The sequence below is a fragment of the Dermacentor silvarum genome, chromosome 2 (assembly GCF_013339745.2).
Source record: "Dermacentor silvarum isolate Dsil-2018 chromosome 2, BIME_Dsil_1.4, whole genome shotgun sequence".
Lineage (NCBI taxonomy): Eukaryota > Metazoa > Arthropoda > Arachnida > Ixodida > Ixodidae > Dermacentor > Dermacentor silvarum.
Genome location: NC_051155.1, coordinates 201,260,761 through 201,287,778, shown reverse-complemented (window position 1 = coordinate 201,287,778; position 27,018 = coordinate 201,260,761). Strand labels below are relative to the sequence as shown.

Sequence of the window (27,018 nt, the reverse complement as noted above, 5' to 3'; positions counted from 1 at the left end):
GATGCCATCTAGTTAAGGCGTCTGCAAACGTAGAGCTACGTCATCATCATCATTATCAGCCTATATTTATGTCCACAGCAGGACGAAGGCCTCTCCCTGTGTTCTCCAATTACCCCTGTCTTGCGCTAGCAGATTCCAACTTGCGCCTGCAAAGAGCTACGTGTGCGGCTACAACCAGGCATCATCGGGCTCAGCAGACTGCTGTGCAGAGAGCATTACAAGCCGCAGCTCGCCGTCGACACCGGGCGGACAGTTGAAATGGTCATCGTCAAAACGCGGCGAAGAAACTGTCGCGAAGACCCTGCTGTGCGTGGTGCCGAAATTAGAGCTACACTGTCAATTGAAATTAGAGCTTTCGCTGTCAGTGTGCTGCGTGTGCCGCGCAGGCCTGTGACATTTAATCGAAGCTTTATAGGCTCACAAGTGTCAGCGGTGGCGGCGTTGTCACGCTGACAAGTAGGTCGATTCTAGCGATAGTGCAGAAAGGGTCCAAGTTCAATGGCACATAATAGGGACAAAAAAGGAAAGAGAGAGAAAGAGATAAAAAAGAAAGCGAGAGAAAGAAGTATAGATAGAGAGAGAGAGAAAAAGAAAGAGAGAAATAAAGACCGAGAGAGAGAGTGAGAAAGAGAAGTGTACCAAATCCCCGCGAAGGTCAGACAAAGAGACAGAGATAGAAAAAGAGAGAGAGAGAGAGATAAAAAAAGAGAGAAAGGTAAATAAAAAATAGAAAGAGAGAAAGAGAGAGAGAAAGAAAGAAAATCAACACGAAGGTCAGAGAGAAAAGAGAGAAAGGAAGGAAGAGATCGAAAGAGAGAAAAAGATAAATAAATAAAAGATAGAGATAGCAAGAAAGAGAAAGAGAGAGAGAAAGACAGATAGAGAGAAAGAGAGAAAGAAAGAAAATCACTACGAAGGTCAAACACACACACGACAAGCTTAGCTTACCCCCATTTTCTCGACAGCAGAAGGGCTGGTGATCTTTTTTTAACGTGACAGTATTAAGGGCTCCGTGTCGCAGAAAATCCAGCATCGGCTTCGGTGTCGGCGTTAAGCATCGGCGTTTGGCGGAAATGATCACCGCGAACCACATGATCCCGAACCACCCCGACCATACAGGCGTGTGCCGCAAGTCGTTAGAGAACAAAAATTTAATTTCTCAAAGTATAATCTGATAGAAAAATTCCAAAGTACAACTTAACCACAACCTACAGACGCTACAGATAGCATTGGATTGTAATTTGAATATACGAGAAAAAAAGCCTGATAATCAGCCAGGGATCTTTGACTGCTATCGCGTTCCACTCTTAACGAAGCTTAAGCGTCCTCTAATTCTGATGGTGTTTCGCTGTAATTTGGTTCTAGGCAACATTGAAGGGAATGTTGAAAACCCAGCCTTTCTAAATTGTGCACACGCGTGCGCCTCGGGGCAACAGCAAACAATTATTACAATCATAAAAAGGTCCTTGGGCCTTCACATTTTGATATAAGACGGTTTAAATTGCTGCTGTAAAAATGTCTGCCCAGCAAAGCATTTGTGTTTAAAAGTGAAGCGGACTTTAAGGGAATCAGTGTAAGCTTGGTTTTTTGTAAGCTGGCTTTCCCACGTTGTATGTTGCAGTGAAGCCTACTCATAAAGAAAATGTGATGCGAACGGAGCCCGATGAGGCTATCGCGCAAGGGAGATATACCTGGTAGCGAAGCTTGCATAGAAGCCCATACGTTCAAAACATGGCGGTTCATCGGCGGTTCATGGGGCTTACCGCCATCTGTGTGAGGAGAGAACACTTCCGGCGGAAGGAAAAATAATGTGACGTCATATCCGTTAAAAACAGAAGTGACGTCATTGTGTTCTCAAAGGCGCGAAATTTCTTTTCTGAGGCCTGCCATTACAGCTGTATATTTAAATGCTCCGCTATATGACTTGATGGGCGTTCCGAGCTTTCAGCGCGGAAAGCGATGCAGGAAAAGGTCAGCCGTACGGGTGTCGAAATCGCATCCCTGCACAGAACATGCTTTCTTTGGAGGCTGACGAACGCTTTGGGCATAGAGTGCTCGTCCTTTCGTTGGACGCCAAGCCAATCGGCCAGCGCTGTCGCACGGAAACAACTAAATTAAACAATTATCTGGCGGTCGCAACTTACTGCTTTTGACTGAATAGGTTAAGAAACAATGAAACTACCTGCGTCACCAAATTTAGGCAAACGTCGGCAAGCAAAAGAATACAACATGTGAGGGGGGCGTATTGTAACAGGTGAACTTTACGAGCGCGCCTTTCTGCACATAAGAGCTGCATTGCATTGCAAGTGATAGCGGCGCCCGTCGTTATCGGGGGGCGCTCTTACAGTGGGCGCTGAAAAAAGGCATTTATTGATAATGATCAAATAAAACAGAATTCTCTCTTCTTTCCTCGCCATGCGTACATAAACCTGATTAGGAACCGCATTTTCGTCGAATGAATCTAACTGTGTCTGTCTTTGTTTATAAAACGCGTTTTTCTTTCCCAATGTTTGTTTTTTCTAAACATAGTCGCGCTTCAATCGCTGCTCCCATAACCACCCTTGCTGATGTCGGTGACAATTCGTTCTGAACCGCTTTTCGCCCGAAGCTTCGCGACCTATGTGAATCGACCTTGTATCGCGTTCCACTCTTAAAGGCGAAGCTTAAGCGTCCTCCAATTTTTAAGGATGATATTGACGCACTAATATATCGCTTTGCCTAAACTCATAAAACAAGTTTGTAGGCTATACCTAAAGCATCAACGTACTTATTTAAGGGCAGGAAATTATAGAGCGGGAGTTGTCTGCTTCAGGCATTTGCTCACGAATTGCTGGATCTCTGTAGCAACCAAGGAGGTTGCCCGGCGGCAGAATCATTCGGAACAGCCACCACTTGCATCTGGCTTTCTCCTCGCAGACTCAAACTAAGTGTTGTTACGCCATATATTCGAAAAAACGAGATATTTGGCAACTTCGAATCGTTAATTCTCGAATCGAAAACGAATCGAATAGCAGACTATTCGATTCATATTCAAAAGTTCAAATATTTCGACGCTTTTACTAAATACAATTATCTGGATGTTCGGAAACTTGCAAATTGTGCGAAAACTTAAGCCAGTTCCATGCTTGTGAAGTTCGGGAACTTGAAAATTGTGCAAAAATTTAAGCCAGTTTCACGCTTGTGAAATCTGATAAAACAGCGGAGCTCTGCAAGCGTGGGTGTATAGCGTAGTGGGTATGACGCTCACCTTCGGACCGTAAGTACCCGGGTTCCAATCGCGCCTCTTTCTATTTCCTTTTCTCGCTCTCCTTTTCTTTTTCTCTCACCCATAGCAAGTTGTGTTACAATCGTCACTACAACGCATAAATGCATGTTCTGCAAGCGTGGGTCTACAGCCTAGTGGTTATGACACTCGCCTTCGGACTGTGGGTACCCGGATTGGAAACGCGCGTTGCCAAAAAAAAGTTTACTCTGTTTTATTTATTATTGCGATAGCAATTACATGGACACTTCAACCGGATTTCTGCCGTCGTCGTCACCGTCGTCGTCGCCGTGAGGTTCCCTATAGATAAAATCTTCGCCGCGTGCCGTATGCCCGAGCGGAAGCGTGCGGGGACGCGCGCTATAACGGAGAGCGAACGCACTCAATTCTCTTCTACTTCGCTCGAAATTACAAACACCATCGCTCCGTAGGGATCAACCTAGACCTTAAACAGCTCCGCTGTTGCAAAAAATAATAATTCCAACAGCAATTGGCTGCTATGTGTTACAACGTGCATTGGAGATTGCTGAAAAAGCCAATTTTTAGCTTCCTATTCAAAAGTCAAGATGACCATATTTTTTTTTCTTGGTGTCTACCATGTGTTCTAATTAAGGTTGGTAAACTATAAAAACAGAATATTCCATTCATTTTCTTTTTACGCTATTCCTAAGTACGGACGTCCTGTAAAGCCGCGTTTTGCACCTTTTCTCAGTTAAGACCTTTTTCTAGCTGAAAGACAGCTATGCTCTGTATGGAATTATCCTGCGATATTATAAAATTCGCACAACAAAAATATGCGGATCGTAGGCACTGAGGGAATTGATGTAAGCGAAGCTTTGTATACCGTTTGCATTGATTTTACGATAACTATACCGATGATGTTGGCGGCAAATGTGTAATTTCAGCAGCGTTTAGACCAATACGAGAGTGGTGAGTTGATCTCAAACGTTACCTTGCGTGCACCACTGCTGTTTGTCCGCGTAGTACACTGAACACACAGGGAGACGTGTTTGCTTGAGGCGTTGTTGTGCGTCATTGTTCACAATCTCCGAGAGGGTTCAGCATTATCACTGCCTCACGGGGCACATGACATCGTGGCAGCAGTGTTAAACAATAATTAAATTATGGGGATGTACGTAATTCAATTAGTTATTATAATTGTATGTATACATTCTATGCATACATTGCACTGTTTGCACCAGGTTTCGCTGCGTAGCAAAGACGCTCCTGTTCCGCGCGACGCTTCTTTCGGGCCGGGGTGCCCTCCACGCTGAGTGCACGATTTGTAGCCATTTTGCGGTCGCGTGTTTACGTGCTCCTTCTGCGTACGTCGCAGCAGGCTGTTTAGATGACAGATCCAAGCGCCCTCTTCAGGCTATGGACGATTACAATGCTTACGCTATCACAGCCAAGCACCTGCATTTTGGTCATGGCATTTGCTTCTTTCTAAGACGATAAAATTTGGGTGCGCGTTCGAATGGGTAGCACCCGCTGCGGAGGCGTTGGTGTTTCCCTGTAAACCCGAGGTCACGGGATCAAATTGCGGTCAAGGCGGCCGCATATCGATGAGGACGAGATGCGCGAACACCCGGGTACCATGCATTCGGCGCACGTTAAAGAACTCCAGGTGGTCAAAAAAATATCGACTCCCCCCTCTATGGCGTGTGTCATAATAATATCGTGGTTTTCGCACGTAAAACCGCAGTACTAAAAAAATTTTTGAAGCATGTCAGAATCGTCGGCATCGGGCAAATACGCCCTTGTACCATGTGTTCTTCTTGAGGCACTCAATTAAGTACACTGATGGCGCATCTGTGTTCCGCTGCCACCATTTAATTGGAACAAAAAACATAAAAAGAAATTATGTTCCCGGGTCATGCACGCTTATACTATTACACAACGAAAACAAAAAAAAAACGCCTGTAGGAAAATAATACCATTTTAATAAAAATACCAGGCTCACGAACCTTTACTTTCAGGTATTCAACGGAAGGGGCAGCATTACACCAATGGGTATTTGATTTTCATTTAGTCGCTTTCATAATAAAACGTGTGCTTACTTGCCCATTGACAATAACTCATCGATGGCTTACACCTTGTGCAGGGTTCATTAAAGAAGACTTCCAATTTTAGGACGGGTACCGTTTTTTTTTTTTTAATACAGAGCATGAAATCAACACTGCGGCAAAATATCAGTCGTAATTGTGAAACACATCGCAGTTGCACGTAACATGTGTAGTGTGTATTTTTTCATGCATTTCTAATAGTTTCAACTTTACTTTCTTTTTGTTTACAGGACCAAACGTAGAATTTTTCGACGAAACACCTAGTTTCCAAACGGAAGCTAGTAACCTTGTCAAACAAGGTGTGAACATAATTATCGCAATTACGCATAGTGGTTTCCACCGGGAAATCAAAATTGCCGAAAGCGTACCGGAAATTGATGTACTCGTAGGCGGACATACAAACACGTTGCTTTACACGGGTAAGTATGTTTATATAAGCACTCTTAATATATCATATACAACTGCGTGCGTTCGTGTGCTGTGACTTACAATACCCGCATATTTTCTTGTTGTTTTTTTTTTTTCAGGTCGTGATTATCCAAAGGAGAATAAGCCTGAAGGTCCGTATCCCTACGTTATCAACAGAACAGACGGCAGCAGAGCCCTCATTGTGCAGGACTTCTGGTTTGGAAAATTTCTCGGTAGATTAGACGTGACATTCAACAGCACTGGCCACATTGTAGAGTGCGGAGGAAACCCTATTTTGCTCAACGCTTCCGTCGATGAAGGTTAGGCTGCTATATATTTAATTATACATATATATATACATTTCTTTCTTGTGTGGCACTACAACCTACTGTACCCAGCGCGCGCCATTTTGGCCACAAAGACAAGGCGTTTTATTTTTCGGTGCCACTGTGCGCTTAAGAGGAGAAGTTTAGACTGGAGACTGCTGTCACTTTTTGCATTCAAATAGACGTGAAACGCAGCGATTGTTGCGCAACGATTGAATTAAACTTTTAAAAGGTCGCAGTTTCGCCCGATGGGCGACGCATCGATTGCGATAGAAAACTAGTGGACAGCTATACAATGTAAGGATAGTAGTTTTATCACCCGTATAAACTTGTAAACATAGGCCTACTAACTAAATTAACAAGCATGGTGTCACGCACGCAAAAGCGAACATGAACGCATCTCACTCGATGGCCGCTCAAACTGGCTGTCAAAACTCTGGAGTGAGTCAGCACAGCAGCGAGCGAATTTAGCTTCGTGGCGGCGCATCTTCTGCCCCCGCCGCAGGTGACTTTCAAGATACAGCCACGCGGGAGAGCGCTCGCGGTGCAGAACCCCCCCCCCCCCCCTTCCCCCAGAGACTTCCGGCGCGGCGGGAGCGCGCGGCTGCAGTAGGGTGAGGCCCCTTCCCCTACCTACCCTCCCTCCGGAGCGTTGTGTGCGACTGGAAGGCTGCGCTTCCTTCCCGCTTACCGCCCTTGTGTGCGCGAGCCGCGATTGCCGGCTCACCGTCGCATGCTTTCACTCGCACATACAGCGTATGGCGCGCGGCGCCGATTCTATCGCCCGTGGACTTTTACGGAACCTCACGGCGGCGACGACGACGGCAGAATTTCACCTAGAGCGTCCATATAACTGCTATCGCAATAAAACTTGCTGCCATGGGTGAAGCGTTTACAGTAATGTCTTACTGTCGCATAATTGTTATTTCAGGGCGGAAATTTCTAACATGAACCGGTTGTTGATGCAGATGAAAGGTGGCGTAACGTTTGCGCACAGGTGATCCGTCAACCTTATGATGACAGTTTTGTCTTTGATGCTCCTTCCTTCCCCCTTCGACTGTCTTTTCAATTTAAAAAGGCATCTCTCAATTCAATTTAACCTAATTTTCTCGCAGCATTATTTTCTCAAAGAGCATCTGTATTACTGGAAAATTAAAAAAAATAGTGCGGAACAACAGCTCCTCTTCAGCAACAATCCAGTCTTTCGCTAATCACTCCGCAAGATTTGTCTTAACCCGATGTGTCCGACGGTTGCTCTGACACTGACCCCACATCGTCATCCAGATTTTCAACAACAATCGTTGCCCTCCAGCTCACCCATTTCATCTTCTGCATCGGAGACATGGCCGTTTCTGAACGCAGCAGATGTAATAACTCTATGCTCCATAGGCGGGTGTCTTAACTGAGATGCTCTTGCTGCTAGCTAAACACACATTGGATGACTTGCGTACTGTCTTTGAAAAATGGCAAGAAAACCACGTTAGGAAACGAAAACTTACGGGCTCTACTAACCACACATAACGTGTGCTGACAGTCATTAATCCTGGATGTGCGAAGAAACATACAGTTCGATGCGCTGCTGTCAACCTTTAAAGGGGCCCTGAAACACTGTCCTAAATCATAAAATGACATCACCATTAAATTGCGTCACCTCACGAATCTCCTGCTGCAAAAATGTTTCGATCCCTTCATGCACAAGCGAAGTTAGACGTTGCTATCGGACCAATCACTGGCTCTCTGTTTCCCTGCATTACCACCTGCGCGCTGGAAGCCACACAGGGGAGATGGCAAGGGGGTGCAAGGGCGCAATGCCCTGTTGAACCCGCCTGAAGATGGAATGCGCGACGTGGTATATACGCTACGCTTTTCATTTCGGAGTCCTCGCGCGGCAGACGCAGCAACGCGCAACTTTGGTGTTTATACTGGCAGTTGTAGAGATCGCAGACAGATATATTTTTCATTTACTTAACTTAAATGAGCTATAATTGCATTACTGAGAATATCCTCGCGATCACAAAATGAGCCAGTAGCTGCTGTGGGTTCAGCTACTTGCGATGACGCTGCATGCCGAGATTGCGAAGCTGAGAGCAAGCCCTTTTTCACTGATTTTAGCATGAGATTGCAAATTCACTGCTGCATGCAGTGCAATATTATTTGGCTCACGGGTTCACAGGAGCCTCCTTAACAGATCGAAAACGTACGTTTCTTTACTATCTTCAAAAGGTGTTTCAGGGAACCTTTAAACCGGAAGCCATACTGCTGACCGTTCACGAGCTATTCAGTATTACATGAACCCACAAGATTTCAATCATACGAGCATCAATTCACGAAAAGTAAGAAATATGCATATAAAGTACTTGTCATGGCCGACGTCGTTGCCATGGCGAGAGTTTTTCTGTGTCGACAAAGCTGTCATTACAGTATCTACAGTACCTGCTTGAGTTTTGTAGAAACTTGATTCGCGATATAGAATGGCGTTTCTTTGCGTCCTGTGTAGTGTATAGTATGGCTGAACTGAGTGACATAATTTACTTTTCCTTATCGTAATTCATATGAGGCTGAACTAACTGCTAATCAGCCCAAAAGTCTACAAAAACGCTTCTGCTGCACCCGAAGGCAGTAACAATGAGGCACTGCCCGTCTAAAGGCAAGCACTCAAGTCTAGAGATTTGAGTACGTGCCTTTAAGCACGCAGTACCTCATCGTTTAAGAGCAGCTTGTTCTATGTAAGTTGTGTTCTCTCCCGCACACACATGAGAGAGAGAAGTCATAGGGGAAAGGCAGGGAGGTTAACCAGGCTGAGCCCGGTAGGCTATCCTGCACTGGGGAAGGGGGAGAAGGGATTGAAAGAGGAGAAGGAAGAGAGAAGTTTACAGTTCACACCTTGCACATGTACAGTCAAGCGTTCATAGCTGATTTTCATCACAGGCGGTCATACAGGCTTGTGCACTTCAAAAAACGCAGCAGCGCCTTTGTAGCCCTGTACATAGAAGACGCACGAGGCCACGGGCCCAAGATCTTCTCCTCCGTAAAAGGCCTGTCGTCTAAGTGCCCCAAAGCAGTCCGAAGGGCAATCCTCTCTTCTTCGTATCTAGGACAGTCACATAAGATATGTCTGGTGGTTTCCTCAATACCACATGTGCTGCAGTTGGCACTGTCCGCCATTCCAATTAGGAATGAATAGGAGTTTGTAAAAGAAACTCCTAATCGCAGGCGGCACAGTAAGGTTTCATCATGTCGTTTAAGACCGGGTAAAAGTTGCAATTGCATCTGTGGGTCCATGGCATATAAGCGCCGGTTAGTAAACTCTGGTGTATTCCATTTTCTTAGAGTTATAGAATGGGCAAGACTGCTGAGGTGCCGCGCTGCATCCGTTCTTGACAAAGGTATTGGTATTCTTTCATATTGGGCATGTGCTTCACGGGCAGCTTTGTCGGCACATTCATTGCCAGTGATGTTGCAGTGCCCTGGTAGCCACTGAAATACAATGTCGTGGCCTCTGACCACCGCTTGATGGTAGCGTAATCGTATCTCTGCTACCAATTGTTCATGTGGGCTGCGGCGCAGAGCTGATAAAAGTGACTGTAGGGCTGCCTTCGAATCACAGAATATAGCCCCATTATTTGGTGATTTTTCGAGCACATAAAGCACAGCGCTACGGAGGGCGGCAAGTTCAGACCCTGTCGATGTTGTGACTTGGCTGATCTTGAATTTCTTGCAGAATGATGCCGACGGAATAACTACTGCACCAGTAGAGCTGGTCAGAGTCGAAGATCCATCTGTATAAATGTGAATACGATCAGAGTAGGAATCATGCAGCAGATGTAGAGCAGCTTGATTCAGGGCACAAGTTGGCAAGTCGGACTTCTTTGTAACTCCCGGAATGGAGAGCCGCACTTCTGGCTGCCGGAGACACCATAAAGGACAAGGTGATCTTGCTGCAGGCGTGAAGTCTGATGGAAGAGAAGATCGATAGGAGGTTACAATGCCTGAAAAGGTTGCATCTGGTCTACTTTCTGGGAGAGAAGCAAGGCGTTGAGACTGTAGTCGGGAAAGGTGTCGAAGATGATTTCGAAGGGTGTCTGTGGCGACATACGTTCTGATGGGAATGTTCCCTGGCGATGGCAATTGTTGCAGCTGTTGAAGCGCATCGCGGTAGGCCAAGACAAGTTCTAAGTGCTTGAGCTTGCATGCTCTCAAGCACTCTGAGGTTTGTCCTCCGGGCGCTTGACAACACCGGGGTGCTGTAACGCAAGAAACCCATAAAGAGTGCTTTGTATAATTGCAGCATAGAGTGCACCGATGGTCCCCATGCTTTTCCGGCGATGGCTTTGAAGAGGTGGCTGCTCGAGAGGAGCCTTTTCCTTAGGTAGGATACATGAGGGCTCCAGGAGAGGTCGCGGTCAACAGTGATCCCTAAAAACCGATGGTTCTTTTTGTACAAAATAGGCTGGCCATTAATAGACACAGGATATTCGGCCATCGATTTTCGCGTAAAGGCGACTAATGCGCATTTCTCTGTTGAAACGCCGAGACCTTGTCTCTGAAGATAAGTAGATGTCCTCGTTGCAGCCTTTGTAGTCACTGAAGATGGTCAAACTACCGACCACTATACCAACCGTGGGGTTCCACAAGGTGGTGTTTTAAGCCCAGTTTTGTTCAACCTGGCTCTGATTGGGTTGGCGGAATCCTTGCCACAGCCTGTCAGTCTGTCAATTTAGCGCAGATGACATCTGCATCTGGGCTTCCGGAGTAACTCGCCCGCAAGTTCGCGCAAGGTTACAAAAGCCCGCACACACATATGTCTACTTGTACGTAACGGTGCTTCTCCTAAGCGCCAATGACAATCGCAACGGGCCCGAACCCAGTAGCCTATATTCGGAACCCGGAAGAAGTAAAAAGCACGTTACTGCCTCATCAACTTACTGTATTATTCGCCTTAATTTTCTACATAATTTTTTTTCAAACCCTTCTTACACTCATATTGCTGCTGTGTTTATATAACATTTTGTTACAAATAGGAGTTGGCCCAAACGCACTGACAGTACCGCGGGAAAACAGCTGCCGGGGGACTGGTCCTTTGAGTCCCTGTTTCTTAAAAATTCTATACCTAAGACTTAGAGCAGGATAATAATGAGAAAAAGACTTTGTTGTCCGATTTCGCGTTTCCCTAATTTAAGTGCAATAGCGACACATTGTAGTTACTAAGCATTAGTGACGCTTTTTACTATTAGGATGACTTATGTTACGGCGCATCCTGCCAATCTCGGGTCTCAACATTCTAAGTAGCTGAATTTGTTTTCCAGACACGCACATTACAGAAGTCCTAAATCCATATAAAATAAACCTCACAATACAAATGGAGGAGGTAATCGGCAGCACTAAGGTCCTCATGGAGCACGGAGAGGCCATATGTAGAATGCAAGAATGCAATCTCGGCAACATGGTTGCCGACGCCTACTATGACTACTACGTCAACAGAGAACCCACAAAGCCTCCAGCATGGTCGGAACTGAACGGCGCCGTCGTTAACGCCGGGAGCATCAGAACAGCTCTTCCGAGCTTCTGTAAGTCCAAGTGCATGTTGGTTTTGGGCACAAAGCCGACGTCGTATGAAACTCAACGTGTGCAACTGGCAATCGAAGGTCTATTTCATATACAAACATGTGTCATGACGTTACGACGTCACCTGCATGTATGCACGAGGAAGTAATTTCACTGAATCTTTTAAACAGCATAGCCGTATATATACATACTGTCTCGTTTGTTTCAAACTGGGCTTAGCCTGAAACACTTCATAACTGCTCAAATGAAGCAATTTCAGAATTACGTCTAGATAGCAAGTCTTCAAACAATGTCTTTTTTCTCATATATTGCAAGCAAACGTAGAAAATCAGAACATGAATCTGTAGCTCGCGCATAGTGCGCGATGAACTCGTTATTTCATCTAAACTGAGGTACTGAAAAGTCTATTCCACAGAACGGTGCACGCTAGTGTGGCCAGATATGCTTCAATAATAATTGCGTAAACCGACATCGAAAAAATTGTGGCACAAACCAGCAGACACACTAAGCGGCAACCACGCTGCCAACCACAATGCTAAATGATACCCCGGCATTGTGGCTGCAAATTAGGTGCAGTGGCTATCCATCAAGAGGCCGCGCTCGACGTGACGGTGTCTTGCGAATGTGGCGCTTTCGCTTTAGTATATTCGGGGCTATATACCCCTTGTGTCACCTTGGCACATTCATTCTCGGGGATTGGCCTAGAATGGGCACATATCGATATCACAACGCAGTGCCGAAGCTGTTTGTTCGGGCACATACCCAGTCTGCTCTTCATAGCTAGTGGTCCAGGCTAGTAGACAACTTGGGACACTGGGTACGGGCCGCTGCTTTCTGTGAGCAATTATCCAACTATCCAAGGTGGCCGCAGTAGCTAAAGAAAGCGATCGCTTTAAAAGAACCTGGTAAAAGCTCTTTCGGTGTAGAGACTGAACTATCGTGATATGTGCACTATTGGTACACAGGCACGTTCTCACCAAAAAGTAGTCATACCGAAGCCAGTCTCCACTTCCCTCATTTCTCGAGTGGTAATTTCGAGAAATTGCATTGTTGACCCCCCCCCCCCCCCCCAAACTTAAGTAACCGCGACTGCAGCAGGAATCCTGTATTGGTTTATCGGGCGCATTAAAGGTGCCAGCCACACACAGAAAATTTGATTGAGTGTTTAATTCCTGGACAGGCTCAATCGAATGTCCGAATGAATTGAACGAGAGGGAAACGAACGTTCACACGCGCAGCTTCGTAGTTAACTTGCAGATTTGTGTGTTTGGTGTAAGCAGGCCAAATAAAAGCAGCTAAAATGTCTCGTGAACGAAAATGTGTTAAAGAAGGAGTATGTAGTAATAACGGCCACGCGTTGATACTTGTCGTTCCGGACTACACGGCGGCATTCGAAGCTCTAGCCTGCGTTCAGCAGGCTCGAGTTTGCGAGTGAAAGTACCAACAGCGCCGTGAGTAGACTGCAAAGGTGAAGTGCGTGCCAGTGATTTCTTTTATATAGTTTTATGGGTTCTATGGTAATCGCCATGGCGTAACTCTCGCTGATATAACCATGTGGCAGAGTGAATGTACTTAGTTTTGTAGTGGCATATGCGAAATTTGTGCCTTCCCCAGGTGCCTGATGGCTTGAGGCAGAGCACTGCTTGAAGTATACCACGTAGTGACTGACGATGGAGTGACGATACGTTGACCTTAAAGCAAAACCTCTCACTGCATGCAGCAAACGTGGCTGACCCACGCCATATATGGTGCGGAGAATCATCGATACACTCAAGTGTATGACTACAAGTTTCTATTCAGCTAATCAGATTTCAATAATTACTTCACTCAAAGTGATCATGAGACAGATCGAAGAACTACTTCACCAGGACGCAAGGGCAAATGCACTATCAATAAACCTAAATATGGAACACAGCGTTTTATGAGCGTCGAGTTTGGACGTGCGTTCTCGCTGAAGCTCAGCTAATTACTTTTCAACACGTGTACCCCTTCTGTCAAAACAGTCAAGTCAAATGAAAGCGAGCCAAAAAAGCTATGGTGATATGGGAGCGGATTCATCCGCATGCAGGCTGTGCTGTCAAATTCGACACTTTGCCTGCCAACACCAAGACAATGCAGGTGCTTTTACGCGTGTGTTTGCTAATAGAGGCCACTGTAGAAATCCAGTTCTACCATATGCAAAATCCCTCAAAATTTGCCAGGAAACAAAGATCATATCGGATACCATTAGTCTGCCTATGCATAAAACACCTACTTTGTAAGCACATTGTCTCTGTGGGTAGCATTGTTTTATTTAGTTACAGCCGTAAATATGCAAACATTCGGCGAGGTCTATGCAAATTTATACAGCTACACATTGTGGACGGCGAACAGCTTCCAGTATTGCTAAATATTTTGCCCCGTCGCTGCTATTTATGACTGCACCGCGAACCACGGAACAGCAGAGGGACGAATTTTTAAAGATATTTTGCGACCAGAAAGCCGAGCACAAGAGGGCAAACGTCCTTGTTACACCTGCAGTGCTTGGCGTAAAAGTGAAAGGCGCAGTAAACACCCGTGCTTATTCTGTTTGGCTAAGATAGACACTGCAATGAACGTTATATCTAAAGACAATATCAATGTTCCACACGGAACTCATGCAACAGCCGATTGCGTTTAGGTCTCATTTTCAGCGAAGCACATCAACAGAGAAACGGCATGCTTTTTTCTGTGCTTTCTTTTATATATCTCTACAGATAATGTCACAAGGGGAGACGTTCTGACTACATTACCGTATGGAAATTCCCTAGTCACGGTGACACTCACCAGAACTGACTTATGGCACATGTTCGAGCATTCTGTCACGAATTACACGACGGAGAAAAATAAACAAAAAGGACGCTTTCTTCAGGTCTCAGGTAAGCTGTGCTGAGTGCCAAGGCGATCCGGATCGTTCGTTTTCATACGTGGGCGACACTGTTTGTAAGATAAGTCACTGATCATCGGCCATTTCTGGCATTTAGTTCAAGGTGTTGCGCACTGTTCGTTGTAAATAAAACCTCTCGCTAAGACGAAACTTACCGTGGCGTCATTTTGCAATCAACTATTATGACGTTGCAAATGCACTAACCCTATGTAAATGTGGAAGTGCTAAGGTGCATGTACGTGTCGATCGCCCGTAACAGCAGAGGTTACTGTATAGCTACTGTTTATGGGCGAGGCCATAATGCTGTTGGCCGCGAGCTTAGGAACATATACAGGACAGTCAGTGTAACTTTTTATGCATTAGCATTATGCGTGCCAATGGGGAACAAAGTGCATGTGTGTATGTGTATATCTATATATGTATATTAGTATATATGGATATAGTCCAACTGAGGGTCGTGTGCTCCGGACCCCATCAGTTGCACTTCGCTCCTCAAAGAGGCAGGGCGCGTGTCGAGTGAGCTCCTGAACACTTTGCAATGTGGTTAACGCGATTTAAATCATGGATCCGGGACCTCAGAGAGGTGCGACGTAATGCTAACAGATTTCTCTCGCACTTGCCGGTAAATCGGCGCTGAGTTTTATTTTTATTAACACGAAAGTGTTTTATGCCGGGGTCCACCAAGACTTCACTGACGTATTTCCGTCACGGAAATACGTCATAGAACATAATACAAAGAAAGAAACCAGAAGAAAAAGTTCCACAAACATGCAAAATTTGGGAATCGAACCCACGACCTCTTGGTCCGCGACGATAGATCGCCGAGCGTTTACCCATTGCGCCACAAACGCATTGCGAGAGCTACACAGACGCGCCTTATATATCTAACACTCCTCCGTGTACCCGCGCTCTTGTTCGGTGCAATCATGATCCGGGACCTCAGAGAGTAGTGCGACGTAATGCTAACAGATTTCTCTCGCACTTGCCGCTAAATTGGCGCGGAAGTTTATTTTTATTTTGAAAGTTTGCCTTGAGTCCTAAAACGTGTGAAGCATGCATGTTGTATGCGCATGTATAATTTGTTATGTGATCTGAATTCTAACAGGAATCATGCTGCAGACCGTAGAACCGCGAATTCTAGTCAGGTGGGCGATTGGATGCAGCCCCACATTTTATATGTAGTGGCGACCTGATGAGCGCAGTCTAGGACAATGCCACAAGAGGTGCGGTAGATAAAGCCGTCGCGGTAAATGTAAACCTAAGTGTGTCATGCAATAAATAAATGACATTGAGATTTAGCAATGGCTACCCAGTGACTTCATAATGGCTCCTAGATTGCAGCAATAGTTGCGCTTCAATAGTTGCGGTTATTTCTAGGTTACACTCACGTCATCAAGCACTCCCAATGTCTACAAAAATGAATTTCGAATAGGAACCTCCTCAGTATACTAGTGACCGGAGTAATCTCTGATGGGTGTTCTTGAAATGCAACGACTGCTTTAACGACGCGGTGGCTTTCCCAAGCTACGTAGAGTGGAGAAGGAAGCTGAAGTCGAGGTATCTTTGTGATTTAGGACAGGGTTCCATATGTGTCCCCGATCGCATACGTCTGTTCTAGCAGGTCGTGAACTGATCTGTAGAAGGTAACGCGCCAACTAGGTGGGGGTAAACGGTAGCCAGGGAAAGGCAGCCTCAGCAGTTTGACTCGCTCCGGAAGCCCTAACTGTGAGGGTAAAGTCATATTCACATAACATCTCTATATCCGCACAGGAAGAAAAACTGCACATATCATTTTTCCACACATGCCCTCTGGACCGCAATGCACTTTTGGTATTGTGCAATGATCTTCTGTATCCAGCCCATGAAAAAGGTGTTGGGTTATTTACGAAGCCACGTCTGCACCGCTTCCTATAGTCTCGGTCACCGGACCTAAGCAAACGAACATGCAGCGCCTCCTTCAAATGGCTACCGGCGGCCGATCAATGCTGTACGGAGTATGGGGAAGCGCTAAGAGCCGACGTCGGATGGTCCGACGGCAGAAAGCCCATTATGGTGGTGGTGGTGAAAAACATTTATTAAACTGGTTGTAGAGAGGTGATTGGGTTAGGGACCTATTGGCCTCCTTCCCTGACAGTACTAGGTGGAGGCCCTATTCTGGGCCCCATTGGCAAGCAACGCTGCCCGCGTCCGTTGAACAAAGGCCTTTTGGGTCTTAAGGTCTTTACAGCCGAGCAGGGCCGCCTCCCAGTCCTCTCTGATGGGGTTGGGGGGATTGATTGGCACGCCCATACTATGTGGAAGGTGTCAGCCACCTCCCCACAGAACTGACATGCGCCGTCAAAGGATGGGTTGAAATGCTTCAGCACCGCAGGGCACAGTACAGTGTTGGTAAAAATTTCGAATGAGGAGGCGCTCGTGAGCGCGATCCACTCCCTTACAAGGGGCCGGGTAACGCCGGTGCTCGTCCTTATAGTAATCGGTGATTTCTTTGAATGAAAGGGCCAGATTGTCTGATTGGGAGTAGGCTTCCAAGGACAGGGAGACAGTCTGGGGAGAGAGTGCGCGGGTGGCCTGATCGGCCTGTTCGTTTCCCTGGAGTCCCTGGTGACTGAGGGCCCAAGTCACCTTACGCGGAGTTAGATCAACGTATAGGCAGCTAGATTGCAGTATGCGCCAGGCAAGCGGAGGGGCCCACCCCAGCTCACAGTTCCGACAAGCCCCTCGCAAATCGGTGATGTGTTTCGACGTTGGATTAGTAATGGCCAGAGCGATGACAATCATGAAAGTGAGCGATGGCTCATTTTCAAGCTGTAGGCTTTTAAAGCGAGCCCGTTAACTGTGTTAGTGTTCTGTACAACTACAGCCGTGTACCAACCCCAGTGGTGTGGGTCCGCAACGTGTTCTTGGTGCCCATAGTGTCGCCAGCAACGCTTTCGCGCGCGCCTTGCGACGACCGCTATGGTCTTCTCTGGGCATGTTGCGGGGAAGGGGTCAGACTCGGAGGACGTGTCTGCAGGGTTCTGGCACTCTTACCCTTTCCTCAATGAGGTAGTCGTGTTTTATGTGTAGCCGGTCTAAGAGGTGGCGACCGGACGGAGTCTGTGCAAGACGTGTGTATTAGTTGACTAATTGGGCTTCTAGAAGCTCCCGGAAAGTGCTCACCACGCCCAGGGCCAGAAGTCTCTGGTTGGACGTGGCGACCGGGAGGTCAAGAGCCCGCTTGATGACTTTATATCACGCTGTTCCTCAATGATGTAATTGTGGAGTGGGGCATCCATATATGTGACCTTTAAGTTCTGTGACGCTCGACTGAACGCGGCAGAGATGGATGCTCCTACTTCCAAGTGACTTCAAGTCTACACATGGTGACATCAGAAACACCCAGTTTCATCATCAGCAAGGGCTCGAGCGTCGTATTCTTCCACAGCTGACTCGTTGGCGCCTCTCGGCGCAACCGCGCGAACGCGCTCGGGCTACTGCTCCTGCGTTCGTCGTAGTTGTCGTCTGCTTCCACAGCTGGCTCGGTTGTCGCTCATCATTCCAGCGTAGAATTTCACTTCTCTTCTGCCGTCGTAATGGGAAGGCTGCATGTACAGTAGTATGAGCCAATGCTTAAGAGGGTATGAGCCATTCATTGTCTTACGTGACGCACATATTTAATTTTGAAGCAATTTAATTTTGAAGAATCGCAAGCGGCAATGCAACAACGGCAGACTGCGGGCGTTTACCGTCAGTGACATCGTTCTCTCCGTCGCAGCCGAACATGCGCAGCACGAGGGCGTTACCAATAATTGAGAAAGACTTTAATGAACCATCGGGATTAACCCAGTGATAAACACCGGGGCCGCACGTTTCAGCTTCGCTGGTTAACCACCTGTATGGAATGCTTAGGTGGTGATTTTCTTTCCTTACGCTGGAACCACTGGTCGATACAGACACGAAATCTTGCAGCGCACAGTAGATGCCAAAGGCGTGCACGTGTGCAGAGAGCGCCAGGAGCAGACGAACAGAATGACAGCCGAAGCGCTAACCGCAGTAGCACCGCCCATTGGTGCCACAATTAAAGCTACCAAATACAAAAAAGTACGCCAAAAAGGAACATCCGAGGAAACACAATTTTTATTTACTCTCGAACGCACGGTGTTGCAGAGGTGATATCGGCACACACGCTTCCAGGATGTTCTTCCCAGCGTGTGAACCGAGACCGCTTGATTTCGCTGATGCAACGAGGACACATGCATTCAGCATGACATCTTTTGTGTATCTAGAATCGAAATTGTTCATTTTCTTCTTGCGCTCACGTGGCTATTATTGCTTTTATTTCCTGCTGTGGCCGTGGGGCGGCGAGCAAATGACACTAACCGGGGCCCACAACGACGTGGCTCCACAGCGTGTCATTATGCATGGTGGCACAACGGGCGATACACACCTAACGCTGTAGTGGCGCAAAGGCAATGTAGCCACAAAGACGTGCTTAGAGCACTCATTTGGTTCTTGAAGTGCATGACTTGCTAGTTCACCGGTGTTTCATCTCTCGTTATGGGCGAGAAAACTTTGAATATTTGTTTGTTCGTTCGTAACCTACCGTCCCCATATTGACTATCAACTACAAACACTCCCACCTAATATTGCAGTTGCTTTTGTTGCAGAGATCCCTCACAGTTCAAATTTTACAGCGTAAGCTGTTATGGGCTCATTCCAATAACCATTTTGGTTCGCGATGATGCCGCCGCCGGCGTCCGGCGAACGCGTAGCTACTATCACTGGAAATGCGTAAAAAGTACCCGATTCCCGCCGGGATCGAACCCGCGCCCGCTGCGTGGGAGCCAGATACACTGCCACTGAGCCACGCAAACGCTTGCTATCGGGCGCCGGAAAAATGACCTTTAAAGCTGGCGCAGACTATCGGAGCCTCTGCAAGTGTGGTGGCGCCATTTAATTAAGGCGCCTGCAAACATATTGCTGACGACGAGATGTCATTCAGACTAGGCGCGAAATAAAAAATTTCACAGTTTCGCCCTAAGGGCGAAGCAATGAATGCGATAGCAACACAGCCATGTCATACGAAGTAATGTGAGCGGCTTTGGTAGCAATATTAATTGTAGTAAACATCAGCTGATTAAGTAAGCAGGTGGCTGCGGCGTAAGTAGACCGACATGAAGAGAGACTCGATGACCACGAGAAGGCGCGTGTGAAACGGTGGTGTTGATGAGAAGCGCTTCCCGTGGGCAACGCGTGCGAAGGGACACACCTGTAGCTCTGCACTGCCGATCCGGGCAGCATTGCATGTGTAGCGTGCGTTGGAAAATGTGGCCCGACTATTGCTAACTGAATGAACAAGCGTGGTGTGAGCGCGCACAAACAAACGTGAATAGATCACACTGAATGACTGCAGACAGCGACTGTCAAAACGCTGGCAGCAAGCGCATATATACGCCGCAGCGGCGAAAGTATGTGCGGTCTATCGCTTCAACGGAAACTGAGCGGCGAATGCACGGCGCATAAAGGTCAGAGCCGTGGGGAGATAAGAGACCGTGCGGGCGAGACGAGCGCGGTTGTTGGCAGACGAGAACTGCGCCCCCCCCCCCCCCCCCGCTCCCTCCGGCGCTGGCTTCCGGCTTCCTTGCTTGCGCGTGGGAGATTGAGTGCGTTCGCTCTCCGTGATAGCGCGCGTCCCCGCACGCTTCCGCTCGGGCATACGGCGCGCGGCGAAGATTTTATCTATAGGGAACCTCACGGCGACGGCGATGGCGACGACGACGGCGACGACGACGGCAGAAATCTTGTTGAAGTGTCCATATAATTGCTATCGCAATAAAACAAAAACAAAAAACACGCGATTCCCAACCTTCGCCAGTATGGTGGCGCCATCTAGTTATGGTGCCTGCAAACGTCACTTACTAACGCGGCGTGCCCGACGTTTAAGTTGCAGTTGTAAGGCTTGATCGGGCTCAGCAAACTGCTGTGCAGAGAGCATTACAAGCCGCAGCTCGCCGTAGACGCTGGGCGTACAGTTCAGATCGTTCTCGTCAAAACGAGGTGAACAGTCTGCCGCGAAGACCCTGTTGTGCGTGGTGCCCAAATTGGAGCTACTCTTGAGCCGCTCCACCAGCTTACGCTGTGACTGTGCTGCGTGTGCCTCGCAGGCCTGTGACTTTTAGATGCGAAGCAGCTTATGGCGGGGGCTTTGTCCGTCCCTCCCGCGGCGTCCCACACCCCCAACGCGCATGCGCGTCCCCTCCCCCTCTATCTCCTCTCCTACGCTCCCCCCCCCCTTGATCTCCTCTAGGAATCCGGAGCGGCGCGCACGACAGGTTATGTGACAGCTGCATACTCCGCTGGGGGCGCCACGGCAGTTCCGCGGTATGAAAATGACGGAGTGCGCGCGCCTCATTCTCTCTCCTGTGCAGCGCCGCGATGAGCGCTCGGGCCGCTGCCGCGAAACCATCTCCCGGTTAAGCTAACCATCTCGCTGCTTCGCATCCACACATGGCTCCCTTTAGCGGGAGATGGAGTATTTTTTAATTTCACTGAATTTTCTAAAAAAATTCAAAGCCAACGGAAAAATTCGCTAAAAACGTTTATTAAAACCTAAATTCTTTCTTTAAAGCAAACATATTTTCATTCAAGTCAATTGGGTGGCTGCTAAGAGAGCATTTCGAAATTTGATGCGTACTTAAATAGGGAGTGCCCGAGCCGGATAGTCCTATGAAAAATTACTGTCATGTCAGTAATTTTGATATTTTACGCACTTTCCTTCGCCCACCTCGAACACTGGTTTTTATTTCCGCAGGCTTCCGAGTGACCTACGACTTGACAAAACCCAACTACAATCGTGTCGTTTCGATCAGCGTACTTTGCTCAAATTGCAGCGTGCCGAAATACGAGCCAATAGACTGTGCGGCGACCTACGGCATAGTTACTGCAGACTTTCTTACGAGAGGCGGTGACGGCTTCAAGTTCGCCAGTTCAGTGAATGTCAGCGACGGAGGTAAGAAACATTGTTACACGGATGTCTATGCCTGAATACGGCTATGATTGTTCTGTTCTTAACGAATTTCTTTCGCCCATTGTATTCGAGGTGTTCTATTCGGGCAATCGACGCACTTCTCGTCACGTAAACCTTTCTAATGTCGCACACTTGCCTTCTCAAATATTTTAGTGCATGTTCCCTTTCTTTTGAGCCAGAAATATCAGGAACACATAACGAACTGCGGGACCCCAATGGTTGAAAAGTTGTTCTGCATCTGCCACAATGGCTGTGTGTGGCGCTGACGAACGCTTCCATGGCTATAGGCTGATTACACGTACACAAATACACAAGAAAGTAGACACGGAGATTTCCGCCACCGTAGCTTCATATAGGTAGATCATTACATGCGTCATGGGGGAGTTGTTGGTTCGTCTAGCACCGGCGGCAGGTTGTCTTTTTGATAGTTTCACTTAAATTCTATAATATTAATATCAAGCATTACAGTGATTTAACCCGCATTAACAATTATTTCTACGACGAACCGCGGTTTTACTGCGATAACAATTACAGGGACACTACAGGCGCATTTTCGCCGTCTCCATGAAGTTCCGTATATATTTATGTATATATACGCTATATGTTTATGTCTGCCGTGCATGCAAGGCAACCGCCAATGTTGCCCAGGCCAGGTCATATGTTCTTGACTGAGTTAGTCCTCAGAATTCTTTTAAGTGAAGCTTTATAAGCTCACATCTGTCGGCGGTGCTGGTGGTGTAAGTCGTAAAAGTGGGCCGATCCTGTTGATAGTGCAGCAAGGGTCCAAGCTTAATGGCGCTTACCCCTGCCATGTGGGCGGCCGATCCTGGTGATAGTGCAGAAAGGGTCCAAACTCAGTGGCAGATACCCCTGCGGGCTCGAGGACCTTTCCCTTCTCCTGTCGAGAAAATGGGGGTAAGTCAAGCTTGTCATCCGATTCTAGCGTGCCGGTTCTAGCGTGAGGGCTTCCAAAGCCGAGGCGAAACACCAGCGAAGAGCCGCGGACCCCGAGTTGCGGGAGCGCGATGTTGAGGCCAAACGTCAGCGAAGAGCCGCCGACCCTGAGTTTAGGGCCAACGAAGCGGAGCGCCTGCGACAGCATCATCTTGCCACAAGCTTCGCTTACCACCAAATCTCGACCAGGGAAGGGCTCTGAGTTTTATTACAGCGCGCAAACAAAAAAAATGTCATAAGACGTTTCATTCACAGCGTATTCCTTTTTATTCTAAATCTTTTCAGACTATTAAAAAGTGGAGAAGAATATAGCGCTCGTCCTGTTCTCTCGTTCTTGTTCGTGTCTTCTAGCGCTATGACCACCTCTGAAGAATATTAGATCTCACAATTTCAGTGCGGTAATTTGACTGGCACCACTCTTTACGGACAGCGCAGTGGCACTTGTGCGATGTCATTACAGGCCATATACCTGTAATGACATCGCTTTTAGAGGTGCCAAAGCTTTTAGAGGTGCCAGACATTTTGGTGCACCCGCCTATATCGCGTCCTCCTATAGTGACACTGCGTATGCGTAGAACACCGTCCGAGATGCACTGGCAACGCTAAACCTTCATATCGTTGCCAGTGCTTCGTCCTTCGGGTGAAACTGCCAAATTATTCTATACTTTTACTGAACCCATGCTCTCTTGTCTTCATATGTTCTTTTTCACCGCGATAGCGTTAAGTGCCCCGTGGCCCAGAAAATCCGGCGCCGGTGTCGGGGTCGGCGCGCCGGCCTCGGCGGCGGAGAAAATCATCCCGAACCAACCCGACCGCGCAGGCCCTACGCGTGTCGCAAGGCGTTAGTGAACAAAATTGAATTTCTCAAAGTAAAATCTCTCAGAAAAATTGTAAAGTATGACTTAACTACAGCCCACAGACATTATAGCGTGGGATTGTATTTTTAATGTACGAGAAAACATAATTCAGTTACGAGAAAACTCTAATACAAACCCCTTTTCCAGCATTTCGACCATACCAAAAGTAAGGTCCCTAGATAAAACTTGTTTTATCTAGGGACCTTAACCAACTGCGGTGCGCAGTGGCGAAGGTGGGCAAAAAAAGAAAATAAAGCTGCAGTTCCCTGGCAAGCATTCAGGAACCTTTGAATGCTACCACGTTCCACTCTTAAAGACTAAGCTTAAGCGTCCTCCACTTTTTGTTTAATATTGCATTAGCAATTGTACGGACGCTGCAAAACGTGTTTTCGCCGTCTTCATTGTCGCTGCCGTGCAGGGACTGCGCATGCATGGAGAGAGCGCGGAGAATTAAGGCCAAACCCGCCAAATCACACGTACGCTTGCCGGCGCACGTACGCATGCGCAGATGATGCGGCACAGATCGTACGTACGCGTCCAAGCCCGCTGTTATCTGTGTGGATATCTGTTCCAAACAGATAAGGGCGCTCTGGCTACCTCGCGTTTCCACTCACCTGGCTACGCAGCTATGACGTCGCAGCTACGCAGCTATCAACACTAATGTGAGGCAGACTCGTGTCATGCGAGAATGTGCTTATTCTTTACTTTTTGCGCTGATTTAAAGGCTCTAAATAAAGAACACTTGAGGTAATCATATATGTAAACCAATGAAAGGGGCCACTTAGTGCACGTTCATGGTTACGTTGTGTTGAGTTTTACGCTGGCAAACACAATTACCAAAGCAGAGAACAAGGATGTTGATGCATGAAGAGTATAGTTGTTGTTGCCTATAATGCATGTGGCAAATTTCGTCTGCGTCCTTGTCCCCTTCTTCGTTATTTTGTTTTTGTTTTGCTAGTGTAAGACTCAGTGCAACGTAATCACGAGTTTATCAATATTTCATAATTTTGAAGCACTGTCAATAAACAAAGTACGATACGATGTTTGTCAAAACGTCAATCAGTGAGCAAGTGGGTGATGTAGATGCAAACCATCATTCCTCGAAAGGCGCGGCAAACGCAAGGGGCGTAAAGGGGCATGCTTGCGCGCGTCGGCAAGCATACGTACGGTCTCGGGTTTAGATCTCCAGAGACGCGAACGACGTACAGTACATTTGGCTGCAAAAACAACCTTCTATGCAAGTGGATGAGCTGTAATGCTCCACTCAATCGGCCCTGCAGGGTACACAGGGAAGCGTTCAGTCCACTGCTGTGTTGTGTTGCTTCCGTTATTGTTGCTCCCACTGCTGTGTTATGCACCAAAACACTACCATTCTTGCAGACCAGTTGTGTGCAGGGCTGGGCAAAGATAATTTGCCTGTTGTATCATGATACGATACAGGATACTCAGGCAACAGGCATTTTAGATACAGATACACGATACTGCTGCCATTATTGTATCCGATACGATACTTTCCATTAGTATCCTCAGATACTTCGATACAATCGCAAATTTCTATAATGGAACTATATAATGTAGACGCAAACGCGTATGCACAAAAATGTTTGTGTCGAGCAAGTATCATGTCCCCGACGCAACTATAAACAAAACATCAAGAAAAATGGTCGGCTGCGCGCAGGTGCATGCGCGCTTGCTTTTGTCGAGATGGCAAGAGCGCGACCACATGACTCTGCTCCACCAATCGGGACGCGCAGACTTCATTGCCTGCCCTCGCTGGAGGGATCCAGCGGAAAGATAAAAGATTATCGCTCCCTTTAGTTTTATTCAGGTGGATCAGTGGCAGCAGTATCGGCTCAAGAAGCGGAGTTCCGCCGACGTTTATAGTTTCGCACGGTGATGTTGCCATAACAGTATCTCGTATCTTAAGTTAAACGATACATTTTTTCAAGTATGTGAAATACGAATACTGATACAACTCTTGCCAGACATACCATGATACAGATATGAGATACCCAAAGATTATCTAAGATAGTATCTTAGATGGATGTATCTTCAATACTGCCCAGCACTGGTTGTGTGCATACTACACTGTGGTGCATACACTGGCCTGAGCTGACCGGACAGAAAACCTCAAGTTAAAACTGTCTAATCTGTTCATCTGACGTTCACAAACAGCAATATTTATCCGTCGTTCTCATCTCGTGCGCCATCGAGGTAGAATAACTGCAACGCCGCTGGCGGCGCTCCTTATCAGGCTAGCGTTTAAGCTAGCGTTGTGAGGCGCCTGGTAGCTGCCAGGGCACTATTTCTGCGGCGCAGCAGCAGTTGCCTTGCTTGCTCCGTCGGGCGAACATGTCGCCCCCGCCATCATTATAGCACCGTCCGAGGACCTCAAGCTTGACGCTAAGCCTTCCTTTCACTTTCTGTGCTTCACCCTTCGGGAGAAACGGACAATTTTTTTTTATTGTTTCACTTATCTCGTATATTATCCTACAGAACATGTTACGTTTACTAATGCTAAAATATAGGGTGATTTTTGATAGTTCGCTTATTTTTCGTCGAGCCTAAAGCTAACATTGACGGAAGCAAACAAAATTTACAGGAGCAATTCACCGGATACTGCGCCATCAGGCGAACCTTTCATGATCATATGACGTGTAACCTGGTGACCCAGCCATCTATACACTGGTTCTATTAACTGTACTTTTATAGCAATGTACAACTATGTACCTTGAAGGTCCCACAAATAAATAAATAAAAAATTACCTTATAGCTTAAGACTCAGATAAAGGTAAGGATATTCAACCCAGCACGGCTGTAATTACCATTACTTTAGGTACCAGCATCACTGTTATGTTTAAACCATGCGCATGTTTACAAGCCTTACCGTGGTAGGAGTATGGGTGACAAGTCTGTTCCACGGGTGATGAGAATGTAATAGAACAAACCCAAAAACTAATCAGTGTGTTTGTTGCTCCTACTATTTCAAGTATGTCGGCTTATTCAGTACGCTCTATTCTTTTACTCGAAATATAGGCCCCATTGAACACGAAGCACTGGAGGAATTTGTCAAGAAGATGTCACCAATGAAGACACCAAACGAGGGCCGTATCAAGATCACCTGGAACTCTACAGACGAAGAACGTGTACGAAACTATACGAAAACAGTACGTGAAAGTAAAATTTGTGACGGAACAGTATGTACGACAGAATAAATACATCGTACGGAAGAAAACACAAGTCGTTCCCTGATTATTCAGTCTTTCAGACATAGTATATCAGCGAAAAAGACTAAAAAATCACCAAAAAAAGCATGTGTCTTCCTTCTAACAAGCACTGCCTGTGAAGAAAGGATTCTATATGTATATCCAAAAGCAACCTTTTCCTCTCATGAAATAAATAAAAGAAAGACGCGTGTATATTTCTGAGTGTAAAAGAAGCACACCGCCATATTTTACACTGATATTCGGGACTATGCTTATGAGGCCGACATAGAAATAATTTCCTGGGTGCGGGTGGGAGGGCATTTAATACACAAGGAGATTTATTAGTCCGAATGGCTAGATGACGGGATAGGCCCAGAAACGAGAAATCCAAGTCAGCCAATTGTGAAAACCATGGCAATTTAATCGCGCACTATCATATTATAAGGACAACTACATACAG

The 27,018-nt window shown here is 46.9% G+C and overlaps 1 protein-coding gene across 2 annotated transcripts in view; it reads left to right on the top strand.

The window, feature by feature from the left end:
• The window catches only part of LOC119442449 (protein 5NUC-like), a 45,670-nt gene extending 19,084 nt beyond the window's left edge, over positions 1 to 26,586 (top strand). For both annotated transcript variants that reach the window (XM_049662177.1, XM_037707340.2), the window contains 6 exons: positions 5,559 to 5,747; positions 5,856 to 6,056; positions 11,369 to 11,629; positions 14,363 to 14,524; positions 21,326 to 21,523; positions 26,389 to 26,586. In XM_049662177.1, coding sequence (XP_049518134.1) covers positions 5,559 to 5,747; positions 5,856 to 6,056; positions 11,369 to 11,629; positions 14,363 to 14,524; positions 21,326 to 21,523; positions 26,389 to 26,567 — 1,190 coding nt within the window. In that variant the 3' untranslated portion in view covers positions 26,568 to 26,586. The remainder of the gene's footprint in view (positions 1 to 5,558; positions 5,748 to 5,855; positions 6,057 to 11,368; positions 11,630 to 14,362; positions 14,525 to 21,325; positions 21,524 to 26,388) is intronic.
• Positions 26,587 to 27,018: the final 432 nt, after the last annotated feature.